The sequence below is a fragment of the Mauremys reevesii genome, linkage group 2 (genome assembly GCF_016161935.1).
Source record: "Mauremys reevesii isolate NIE-2019 linkage group 2, ASM1616193v1, whole genome shotgun sequence".
Lineage (NCBI taxonomy): Eukaryota > Metazoa > Chordata > Testudines > Geoemydidae > Mauremys > Mauremys reevesii.
Genome location: NC_052624.1, coordinates 246135266 through 246148508, shown reverse-complemented (window position 1 = coordinate 246148508; position 13243 = coordinate 246135266). Strand labels below are relative to the sequence as shown.

The 13243-nt window shown below is 40.7% G+C and overlaps 1 protein-coding gene across 2 annotated transcripts in view; it reads right to left on the bottom strand.

Annotated features, from left to right (window-relative positions):
- Positions 1-13243, bottom strand: part of INTS8 (integrator complex subunit 8) — a 66135-nt gene that overhangs the window by 12510 nt on the left and 40382 nt on the right. For both annotated transcript variants that reach the window (XM_039522100.1, XM_039522101.1), the window contains exons 16-22: positions 12943-13064; positions 12223-12407; positions 9739-9772; positions 8727-8783; positions 8579-8640; positions 6219-6337; positions 4028-4131 (exon numbers count right to left, since the gene is read on the bottom strand). In XM_039522100.1, the coding sequence (XP_039378034.1) occupies positions 4028-4131; positions 6219-6337; positions 8579-8640; positions 8727-8783; positions 9739-9772; positions 12223-12407; positions 12943-13064 (683 nt within the window). The remainder of the gene's footprint in view (positions 1-4027; positions 4132-6218; positions 6338-8578; positions 8641-8726; positions 8784-9738; positions 9773-12222; positions 12408-12942; positions 13065-13243) is intronic.

The following is a 13243-nucleotide window of genomic DNA, read 5'->3' as shown; positions in this document are numbered from 1 at the left end:
GGACTCTGACACCACAGACCTCGCAGGAGATTGGGACTTTTTGGGAGCTGGCTCCTTGTGGTGGAGGACCAAACTCCTCTTTGGAGCCTTCCCTGAACCCTCAGAGATCTTCCTCTTCTTAGGCAAGGCCTTAGTTGACGTCGAAGGGGTACACGATCTGTACGGAGACAGATGTATTTTAGGGATTGAGGGACGGACTCTGAAATGGATTGAAGGGCGTGCTCCATTATCAGCAGCTTCAGGTTGGTCTCCTGATTCTTCTGACCTCTAGATTTTAGAGCCAGGCAAAAGTTACACTTTTGGGCAATATAGCACTCTCCCAAGCAACAGACACATTTAGATTGGCCTTCACTGATTGGGATAGCCTCCCAACAAGAGAGGCAGCATTTGAAACCTGGCGAGTCAGGCATGCCCAACCAGGTCAAATAAGCTCCCCAGAAAAAAGTTGGAGGAGACAAAGGTGAATAGGAAAAACTGAAACCTCTCAACTATCCATCCAATTCTACACTAACAACAACTAACAAACACTGAACAACTATAAAACATTCTGAGGCACACAGAAGGTGGACAAACTAGCGCTCCGTCTCAGGCTGAGGCAGTAGAGAAGGAACTCAGTTCGCTCATACAGCACTATATACCCTTGGAGCATGGCATAAAGTTGTACAGAGTGCATGTGTGGGACAAACAGATAGTGCTAATAGAAAATCTCTTATCAAGGGCTCGAGAGACATATGTACCTGAAGTGGAGCACACATGGACATTACTCAAGGAAGAAACTGTTTTATTTGTTGAACTTTTACATGACTTATCATTTTTCCCTTGCACCTTTGCTGCGAAATTTACTAAAAATGTCTACGCCAAAAATCATAGCCTTAACGAAATTAATATTTCAGTTAAATCATTAAGTTTTAAATGCAAAATATATTTTGATAAGAGGGAAAAAAAGCTTATGTATCCAGCCACTTAAGGAGGTTTCATTCAACTAACAAATAAAATCTTAAAATACTGTTTTTGTATATTATTTGAATTTCAGTTTCCATCCACATGCAGCTTGACAAAAATTCAGAGAAAAAAAAACACATCTAGTAAGTAAGTGTCATTCACCATTTTCTATCATAATTAAAAAGTAAAAATTAAGACTCTCAATAAATGTATGCTAAAGTCTAAGTGGTTAAATGTGTATAGATAGTATAACCTCCTCCTGATCAGCAAAAAGTACCAAATTTAGTGTAAAGTCTGCATTTGGTTGCAAATTGACATGTTTTAATGGTTATAAAAAAATCAGTGAGAACAAACTTTTCTTTAGGAAAATAAAAAGTATGAATGGAACACAAGATTAAAATTAATTATTTATATAACAATTAAGATCAATCTATCCTGATGGAAGCTATAATAATTTGCTAGGCTAAATTTAATGGAGCCCAGACTTAAATAGACAAACATGGGGACTTTCTGTTGAGAGGCCAAGGCTCTGAGGCTATGTCTACACAGCAATTAAGTCTAGGGTTAGTGGGACTCGCATTTTAAAGCTAGGTCAGGGATTCTCAAAATTTCATTGCACCGCGACCCCTTTCTGATAACAAAAATTACTACATGACTCCAGGGGGTGGTCGGAAGCCTGAGCCCACCCAAGCCCCATGGCTCAGGATGAGGGGCCAAAGCAAAACCCTGAGCCCCCACCACTCGGGGGGGAGGGATAGCTCAGTAGTTTGAGCATTGGCCTGCTAAACCCCGGGTTGTGAGTTCAATCCTTGAGGGGGCCATTTAGGGATCTGGGGCAAAATCAGTACTTGGTCCTGCTAGTGAAGGCAGGGGGCTGGACTCGACTCAATGACCTTTCATAGTCCCTTTCAGTTCTATGAAATAGGATAGGTAGGCCAAAATTGAAGCCTAAGGGCTTCAGCCCCAGGCAGGGGACCTGTAACCTAAGCCTAAGTAAGAGTAGGGCTCGGGCTTCAGCTTTGGCCCTGGGTCCCAGCAAGTCTAAGCCAACCCTGGTAACCCCACTAAAACAGCGTCATGATCTACTTTGGGGTCCCAACCCACAGTTTGAGAACCACTGACCTAGATTAAGGATTTTCTGACCCATGCTTGAACTAGGGCGCTGGCATCCACATTGCAGTGCACAGACCCAAGTCAAAGTAACCCTGTCCTAGAGAGCCTAGTGTCGACACTCTAGCCCTCCAAATGTGTTGCACTGTGGAAAAACTCTACTGCCCACCCTGTTTCCTGAGACAGCACTATTGATGGGACTCAAGTGCTCATAAGTAGCACAAGTACATAAATTGCACAATTAGCTCCTGTGGTAGCTGGCTCAGTAGAATGTCTGCCATTTGAGAAGGCTTTATACTGAATTACCATCCAATCTGAGAATTGGGCTTTCCACCTCTAGATGGAGTCACATTGGCAGGAAAATGCCATGTGCATCTGTTCAGAGGATAATTAGGACACTCAGTCTCTAGGGCAGTGAAACTATTAAAATGAAACTTTTGCAATTCTTAATTTTTAAAATGGTATGGTCCATGAAGGTGTTTCTTTGCTTTTTTATTTGTCTGTTTGAAGTTTTATGTCAAACACAGGTTTCAGAGGAAAAACACACCCACTCACACAGCCTGGTGAAGTGCATCCCCAGGGAAGGGCTAAAGGATCCCAGGAGGCTATGGGGAAATTTAGGGGCTGACTCCCACTTACCACTCTCACAGTACACGCGTTTGGGCACGCCTGCATATGCAGCCCCAGGGAGCAGAGTGGGGACCAAGTGGCTCCCTGGCAGGGATGGGGAGTGGCTTGGGTGTTGGGGGTCATCCCTCGCATGGCTGTGCTGAGCCGGGAGCTTTGTCACTCTCATTCTCTGCAAGGCAGCTGCTTAGTCTCCACTTGACTCTCTGCCCCCATATCTACTTGGGGCTGCATGTGCAGGGGCACCGAGACAGCATGCACAAAAAAAAATATGGCTTCACTCTTGTGACCAGGAAGCAGATCCCTTTGCAAAAAGCATCTTCTCATCGGTCTCCACTGAATACCCCACAGGCTCTCTGATAGTGTGCTTGCAGACTGGTGTTCAGCAGACATTGGGTTAATGCTGATCTGAGCTGTTCCATTTGCAAAGAGAGGCATGGCTTCTGTTTGTAATACAGAGTGCAGTAGACCGCACCACAGATTGCTGGAATAGAGAGGACTAAATGAAGTTGCCCCAAGGAACTTTGGGATACATCCAGAGGACTTCCGGGACCAGAGTCAAGCTGGGTCTGCGTGCACACAGGAAATCAATAGGGCTTGGACCCTAGGTTTGAGGTCTAGGTTAACAATCGGTGTGTGGATGCAAGGGGGGTTAGGCTTGAGCACAGACTCACATTGGTGTGGAGACATACCATAAAATATTATTCCTAAAGGAGGTCAAGTTATAGTCCTACCCTCATCACCCTGAGGCACCCTTGTTCACCACGGCATTCCCCAAAGAAAGTGTGACTTTGTGCTCAAAGACAGAAGCCTATGGTTATACTTAGAGTAGGTGAAGAAACTGCTCTCACTATTTATATAATCCATATCCAGTGCTCATCTTTTACAGTAAGGGGGTAGTTTAACTATACATCTGTGCATTTCTAATTTAAAAATGTAATTACAAACTTTGTAAAAGGTTGATTATTAGTTTGCCAATGTATAATTGCATAAATATTCTGAGGATTCCACTCAGGTATATATAAATCCAACATCAGTTAGTGTGCTTTCCATTAGTAGATTATATGATCAATCTCTACAAGTTACTTAAAAAATGAATAAAAGACACACCCACGCACCTGTGCATCAGCACAGTAGAAAACTACAGACTTTATGAGTTTCAAGCAATGAAGGAAATATATTATGTCTATGTCATTTAAAATAGCTAAATATCCATACATTCACACACACTATATATTAACTTATGTGGTTAGATAAGGTCCACCCCTGATTAGTGTACAGTTGTCTCATATCTATGAATCCAAGAGAGTATTTCCACAGTGCCAAATATTTTAATAGCATAACTCACCTGGTCTGTGTATACATCAGGCGGTACCATCTTATTAAAGAAATCAGAGCATACTGCTCCTGCTTGAAGGTAATAATGAAGGGCTGCTGAATACTGATTTGTTGCTACAGCGGGGAGGAAAAGGTTAGAATAATCTCAAAAATCAAAATGTAAACATTTGTAACAATTTAAAGTTCATTACAGTTTAATTCTACTTGAAGAATTACTCATCAGCCAGGTATAAATGCATACTTGTACATGGAGGTGGCAACACTGTAACCACTATGTGATAAGACATTCTGCTACGAGGATGTGAAACACTTAGATTAATCAGTAAAGCTCATTGACAACTATGAAGCCTAGGGTTTTAAGCAAGTTTCTCTTAATTATTTTTCATATTTTAAAACATTTTCACTCTGATTAGTTGGGGAGGGCAAGTGGGACTTTTTAAAAATAGTTTAATTTGTACCACTATGTTGGCCCGTGGGGTTAATTTATTTGCCACATTGCTGCCTCACCCTGAATTAGTTCTCTGCCGCACACAGGGGTTTCCAACATGCACCATTTGTAATATCAGAGCACCAACAAACTGCCACAGCTGGACTGAAGACTGTTAGCAGGTGCTGCTATAGATTTTTATTTCAAACATTCAAGGCAACAGTCAAGGCTTCACAGAAGGTTAGTGGTCTCAAAGGGGATTTACAGGGTCCAGGATGGAAAGAACAGAATCAAGTGGCAGCTCAGCTATGGGGGTGACAGGAATAAGCAAATGGTGCTAGAAATCAGATTGCAGAGTTTGAACTCTGGCATCTTATTCATATTACAGAATGTTGACATTCCCAGTAACTGTGCAAGCACCTGAAATGCTTGTTCGTGTACTCTTAATATTACACAGACGTTCCTAGTACACAAGCTCAAAAAAAAATCTTGTAAACGTCTCCCTGCACTAATTCAGTTCAAACTATAGGACAGATGCGGACAGAAATGGCAAATATCACTGAAATATATTTGATTTTCCCACTGCAGTCCCACAATGCTCCCCATCCACTGCTCAGAACACGGGCTCCACCACGACTCGACGCTTATCTGAATGGTTCTGTGCTGGCACTCAACTATTTTATGGCTCTAACTGGTACTATTAGTATCAGTACCACCCCGTGTTCTTAGTAGAACCAAGAGCAACTTCCTCACCTTTGGAAATAGAATGCAGGTCACATGCTGCTATTTTGAAGTGGGGAGCCAAGGAAGCAATGCAGAGGCAGTTGCCTCTGCACACAAGCCCCTCCTGGTACACTCAGATTTGTTTGAATCTCTTAACATCCACAGATTCATGGGACTGACAGGTGCCTTGTCATTCTGAGAGACTGTTCTCTCAAAACAAATTTGAATTAAACACTGGAAGTGGAAACTCAGAAATTTTCTATTACACATGTGGGCCTTTACCCACAAAAGGATGGTATCTGACCCACAAACTATACAGGTAACATTTAATTCACCTTCAAAATGCAACAGCTATTTATAACCCAACAGGTTAGGGAGCAGGATTTATCATGTCTTGCCTATCTTGACCCTTACAATGAATTTGAGGAACAATGTCTAACTGCTTAACTGGTTTTCCCTTACTATTTGATTTGCCAACATGGACAGGGCTGAGCTGGGTTAGTAGAATCTTATTTTTAAAAACATTCCAGTTTAGGCAGGGAGTTACCACCTCTGAGCCCTACTCCAGCAAGGGCCTTATAATAACTACATTTCACTTTTTTTTGGATCACTGAATACAAATATTCACCTGATTCTACAGATTGGTATATAAATTAGAGTATTAGCATCTTAAATTTTTCCTTTAGCACTGAAGATTTGAAGTCACAATTACTTATTTCAGTTTTTAAAATAATGAAAAAGAATCCAAAGCCCCCATCCTGCAGGATGATTCACATGACCATGTGGAATCTCGCTGACTTTAACAATGCATGCTCTTCAAGATCTGCCCTTGCCAATCCATTTACATATTTGAGTCCAAAAACACTGCCATTTTTAAAAGCTCTGTGCTGTTTAAGCTTTTACTGATAAATGATTAGTATAAGATATAACATAGCTTTCGCTTTTATGCAAAAGATACATGAGGGTAACTCACTCTTAAGACAGAGAACAGTGCATACAAGTGTGCACGCACACACACACAAACACACACACACACGTTGGTTTCACTTACCAAAATAAATATCTGCCTGAATAATTAACCAGAAGTGGTTGTTTGAGTTTATAGTCAATGCATAACTGACCAGCTCTTTTACGGTAACAGCTACAGCTTCAAAATCCACTGACTGAAGGCTAAAGAAAGAAAGAAGCAGCTTTGTAATGTCAATCACTATACTGAAGCAAACAAGCTCATTTCAGATCTACTTTAAGAATGAAGTCATTTTGCTTAAAAAAAAAAAAAAAAAATACCCCCCCCCCATAAGATATACCACCATTAAGATTGTTACCCTATTTTATCTCCTGTATTGAGACCTTTCAAATACATTAATCATAGTTTGATAAAGTTTAGAATGGTATCAATGACTACAACACCATGAGACCTTGCGAAAGAGTGGTACCCTTGAAGTAAACTGCAAGCAATGGGATCTCACTTTCAAGAACAGAGAAGTTACACTTCAAACCTGTGTTGGTCCAGATTCACTGCAGGATTTGCATAACAACCACCCAAACAGCAACCTCCAGTGGCAGACAGCATGCAGGTGTGCAATACTGATTGGGAAGTGAGTGATACCAGGGATTTAGCACATGAGTAGTTTCTCCTGGTGGAATAAATAGATTCTCCACATTTAAAAAAAAGTTTTCCACTTTACAGCTGTCTTTTTGGAAACATTGGAAAAAACATCTTCTGATCTGGCTATCCAACAGCACTGCAATACTCGTTAACTTGTTAGAAAAACAAGTTATGATCTGTGCAGTTAAAAATATGGGGTAATTCGGGTGGGGGCCAAATTGCATGATTTTCCTATCATATATATCCTTGGTGCACACTTGGGTGAGGGTTAGTCTCCTATTAAAAGGTGTTCATTTAAAGCAGACGTCCCCAAGCTGTGTGGCATGCCCCCAAGAGGAGTGTGGTGGAACGTTCTGGGGTGTGGGGCTGGGACCCAGGCCAGCCCCCATGGGAGGTGGGGAGGGAGCGCCACCAAGCTCCACCCCAGCTCATGGCCCTACACCTGCCCCCAGCTGTGGCCCCAGCCTTGGCTCCATTACCCTTGTCCATGTCCCCCACATCCCAGAGCTGCAGCCCTGCTCCCAGCCCTGGGATGGAGGAGGGCATAGATGGAGGTAAGGGGGAATGCAAGGTAAACATTTTAGGTACCACTGATTTAAAGACTCATCTCTGAAATTACTCAGTTCTCCCCTCAGAACTTTTCAGCTGTCTCAGCACCTTTGTCAGTTATCTCCTAAAAATAATTTACCACTTTAGAGAAGAATCTGTTTTAAAATTTCCCAAGTGAACAAACCTGCCTGTACTATCTGGAGACATACCTTGTATGACTGCACCACACCCCCCCATCTGACGACACTTTTCACCTGCCACTGCAGAACAGTCCCAAGCAAAATTCAGCTTCCACCAAAAAAGTGGGAAAAGGAAACTACCACCTGCGGTAAGGCCTGATTTGCTACAGGTTTAGGAATGAGTCTAGATGACAGTAATACTGGGAGCATTAGTTCAGTGGCACCAGTGGCAGTAATACTGGAAGCACTAGTGCAGACCAGCTACAGGAGTTTTAATCATTGTTTAGCCATTGTGTGCTTAGTCACTGTTAATACTGTAAGCTCTTTTATGGCAGGGACTGTTGTGCACACCCAGCACAATAGGAGCCCTGATCCCCAACTGGGGCCTTTTAGGTGCTACTAGAATACAAATAATAATAAATATCTAACCTGGCTCAGAGCAGATCTACATAATATGGTGGTTGACAGTGATGTGTATACTCAAGTGCTCCCACTGATGGAGCTACACTGAGAAATTGTAATGGGGGGGTGGAGGGTCGGGGGGAGGAAGGGAAATGAACTGCCTTTTTTCCTCTTCCAAGAAGAGGTATGTTTTTACCATAGGATTTGGGGTGGAGATGTGTTGTTAGTTATTTATGCTGTAAAAACATACACCTTTTTGGTAGTGCAGATATAGCCCTACTGTAGGTAAGATGTATGAGGTAATAAAACAAAGCTTAAATGCATCAAACTCCATGCTTGTTTTCAAGAGATAACATTACATACATAAGCGCACACACCCTTTGCCACTGTTAACATTTTGGAAAAATTAACACTTCATAACACTAACTTCTAGAGCTACTAAATAACGAGTAGTAATAAGGTAACTAATGAAAACCACATTTGTACTTGCTCCTCTATCGGGGGCATCCATATCTATGAGCAAAGATCCATTGTAAGGCTACATCAGAATCCCGCCTGAATGAATGCAACTATGCCTTCTAATAGAAAACCAGGTAACATTATAGCTGGAACTAGATACACTATACACATGAATAATTAGAAAACAGTATTTTATATTAGTAGGTATCTTACTTGGGAATAGTTGATGGCCAAATAGAAATATGCTCTGCTGCAATATCATTCACAATGTCTTCCTAAGAGGAGAAAGATATTAAAATGGGAGTTACAAAAGCAAATATGCAATTCAAAAAAGGAAGGATAATGATGACACTGTACTGACCCGAACATTATGAAGCTTAACAAACAGGGATAATATAGTAGTCAAAACCAGTGGTTCCTATGATGGAAGAAGAAAAAAAACAAAAACGAGATTACACAATAGCCCATTTTCTCTCTCCTCATCATCAGGGACAGCCAACACATATCAGTGTTATTTCTTCCAGGGCAGGTGTATCCTTTAAGGGGTTTACAAGGACTTTTAAGTCTTTATACAACTATTTTTACCCATGGAGATTAATCTAGGATAAGGAATAATGTGAATTTAAATCAGATTAACTATTCCTGATTAGCTCCATGCGTGGATGCTCTTATTCCAGAACAAGAGTGCCTTATTCTCAATTAGCTTAATCCATTTCCAAAATGAATTAAGCTAATAGGGCATCCAGCACATAGAGCTAATCAGCACACGGAGCTCATCAAGAATAGCTCCCTGTGTAGACAAGCCCTAAAAGACAGTCCCTTAATAAACTACTCAGAAAGATGTTAAATAAGTGGTACTTATTTTAGGCCACTGTGCATATTTATTCCCCCCTGGCTCTAGAGTGCAATGGGAACTATAAAACTCTACAAATAAAAAAAAAATACATTACTTTCTGACTTGTGCATGTGTTTCTTGTGATCCAAACAGCAGCTGTCTGCCTTCCCCTATGGAAGTGTTTAGATTGGGGTGCATAAAATACAGTCCACATTAGACTTTAAGGTAATAGAGAAGGAGTCAGTTTGAACAGAAAAGACAGACAATTTCATCTGAATTCCTAATTGTAAACAACAAAGTCAGCTATGTCATCTTTAAGTGAATGTTGGTTTTATGGTTATTGCCTATTTATTAAAGTTTATCTACCTCATTCTATGATCATTAGCTTAATAAGACCTCTGCTATCAGAAGCTAGTGGAATTTTAAGCAAGCTATTCAGCAAACCATTGTTTGTATGGTTAGACAAATTCCCAATTACCAAATATTATACCAAAGGAAATAAAGCAATAGATGTTAAAGTTTGCAACATAAAACTTACCCGTAACTTTTTGATAAAAGAGAGTAATTCATTCCTAAATAAGAGATACATGTTACATGTGTAAGGTATCAAACAAAATTGAAAGTGCATAGAAACATTTGTTCATCAGAAATAATACAGCGGTGGTCAACCAAAACAGACTGTTGACCTACTGGAATACTCTTAATTTCAGTTTTGCATATACATAGGGAGCATTAAGGAGGAATGCTTGTCATTGTTCTTCATTTATTCCATTACTGATGTTGGACTGTTCCATTTTAAGTGTTACACCAAGAATAACATTTTTTAAATTAATTTGTCCTTTGCTTTTACTTTAGCATAGTCCATTGCTTAATATAATGGGAGCACGAGGAAGCCTTGCGGACTGTTTAAACTATAGATGAAATAGTGCACAGCAAGCCGGAGTGTAAATCTACAGCACATAGTGTACTACACACTAACTTCCTATGTGGACCCCGCTGCTGTGCATTAAAGCTCCCTAGTGCACACAGATCAAGTTGGCAAGAGCAAACAGGACAAAAGCAGGATGGCAGGACAGACCTTTAAAAGACTGTCCCAGCCAAAACTGGACTTAAGGTCACCCTAGCCATAGAATTTCCTATAAATTATTCCTAGAGCACATCTTTTAGGAAAACACCCAATCTTGATTTAAAAACTGTTGAGTGATGAAGAATCCACAACTTTTGGTAAATTGTTTTAAAGGTTAATCTTTAAAGGTTAATCATTGCTATAAATTTACATCTTATTTCCAGTCTGAATTTGTCAGCTTCAACTTTCAGCCACTGGATCATGTTATACCTTTGTCAGCTAGATTGAAGAATCCACTATTAAATATCTGTTGCCCGTGTAGGTACTTCCGACTGTAATCAAGTCACCCATTAACCTTCCCATTGTTAAGGCACTCAATCTATTTAGCTTAAGTCTATCATTATAATGACTCTAATGGCTGCTCTGAACTCTCTCCAATTTTTCAACTTTTCAGTTTTTCATATAGGGCACTTGTACCTAATGTGACCCTCTCCTAAATACTTTAAGCAGCTGCAGTGGGGATTGCTAACTGGCATGGTCTTATTACTGAATGGTAATAAGCTGGGGACTTATTGAAAGCTGGGGACTTTGGGGACCAAGCTGAAGCTCGGGGGAGGGGGGTAGTATAAAGGAAGCTTAAAATGAGTATCACTACAAACTAATTATTTTAATTAAACTAAAGAATTTTGCTCAAGAAATTATTTCTTTAGAGGTGATCTAAAGAGAAAGGGAAGGAGTAAGAAGAGCTCACATGTGTGACAACTACTGACCAAGGGGAATGAGAAGGACCTGAGGGTCAGGGCAGCTTTCCCTGTTATATCATCGACTAGCAGCACAAGTGTGCAGAAAGCACATGCGCTGCCCTGATGAATTCCGCTACGCGAAAAAGTTCTCCAGCTCCAGTGTACTGGTGTGCAGACACCTGAAGTGGAATGGACATATACAATCACGTGAAAAGAACTTTTAATGCATGGCAGTCGGGGCCACAAACATAATTCTACAGGCTGGGATCAAAGCAGTGAGCCAAAGACTAATATGCAAAGATACACTGTAGTTTTTATTGTATATACAGTTGGTAATACTACTGCTGGACCTGGAAATTCTCACCATCACGCATTTCAAGCAAGAGATGGAGCCTTTACTATCAAAATTCTAAACAGTTCTATCAAGACAAGGCTATCACCTTTTATTGTTTGAACTGGAGGAGTCTTAACAGGTTCAATATTTCAGTGTACACCTAGGCCTTGGCTCCCTTTTGCTTCAGAAAATATGTAATCACAAGAACATAAAAAGCAAGCCTCTACACCCTCTCCTCCAGCCAATCACATGGTACTGAAAGACAAAGCAGCCTGGTTTTAGATGCATATTAACCAGATCAGCACAAGGATGGCTAAAGTATGTCCCATAAAGTTTTACTCTTAAACAAAGCCCCGCGAAAGATTTAGTACAGAGCACTGGCCTGTGAAGACCAGAGATCCGGCATGTAACACATCACTGTAATCTGGGCAGAGGCCTAGAGACAACATTGGCTATAGACAAGCTGCAAATGGCTCTCAGTTGGACACAGTGTGGGTGCCACTGGGTTAATCAAACAAAATTAGCAGAGGCTTACATATTAAAGGTGAAATCTTGGGCCCACTGAAGTCAATAGGAATTTTTTTCAATGACTTCAGTGGAGTCAGGATTTCATCTTAAGTATTCAAAGGCCTTGTCCACTTTTGAGAATAGCCTTGATTTAACAATCAGTGTCACTATATCAATGCCGACGCCGACCGTTAAGGGTAGAGAAGAGCAGGTGAGATTTGCACTGAATGCTCTTTGGTAAAAATGCCCAGCCTGTTGTAGCTATGCCAGTTGCTGGCTACTGATTGCTGAAACAGGGCAATTCCTGAATGAAGACAAGGCCAAATTTAGAATTCAAAGATTGATTTTATTAAATAATTCATGGACACATACCTGTACATAATGCCTAATGTAGACTCTCTATGTTTTATTAAACTCACTCTGCCATCATTCCCTCGCTTGTGCTGGTTGGATACACTGCAGATCTGCACAACCACTTCCCAAAGGTCTTTAGCTGTCCGTCTACTTTCTTTGGGGCCTGGAAGTTCTTTGCATGTAGCAGCCAAAAGCTGCCCCAACTAAGCAAAACAAAACAGCAAAAATACAGTGGCTAGAGCTTCTTTGCATATTTACAAGGGATAAAAGGGATTATTGGTCTAAACAGGCTATTTCATACCACAGTAGCAGGGATGACTCCTCTTTGTGACACAGGTCATCTAACCGGGAGCTTGAGGCCTGCAACTAATTTTCATAAAAGGGAGCAAATTGCAGCCATCTTTATTTTTAATATAAAGATGCAGCCTAGGGAAACCACAACAGGTCCGAGAAAACAATGCTCCATTCTTGATCCACTTAGAATTCAGGTCACACTGCAACACTAAGGGCTGCATTTATCTATACATTCTAGCAAGCAAAATACGAATATAAAAAAGTTTAAAAATATCAACAGTAACTGCAAAGCAGGCTGAGTGGATCAGCAGAATTTTCACCACTAAAAACAATGTTTGCGTATTTTGCTTTAAGGTAATAATCTGATATGTAATAAAGGAGGAGAAGAAAGAAAAAAGAGGCATAGTATGGCATCTTGCCCCTTTCAGTCTGAACATCCATTACCTTCACATATGGATTAGTCTGAACCAGAAGTAAAGGAACTTGCATAGTTAAATATTCATTCTCCCGCCAGTTTAACATGAAGGCAACACATTCCTCTGCTACAACTTGTCGAAGAGGAATATCTAGAAGAGATTTATAAAAAAATGTTGAGCTCCTCAACTAATATTAGGTCATCAATTTTTCCCCCCATGAAACACTATCATTTATAAACATGACACACAGCTGGGAAGATCTAGAAATAATTTCAATTAAGACCAGGAGTTGTGTGGTTAGGCCTACACTGTACCAAACATATATCCCC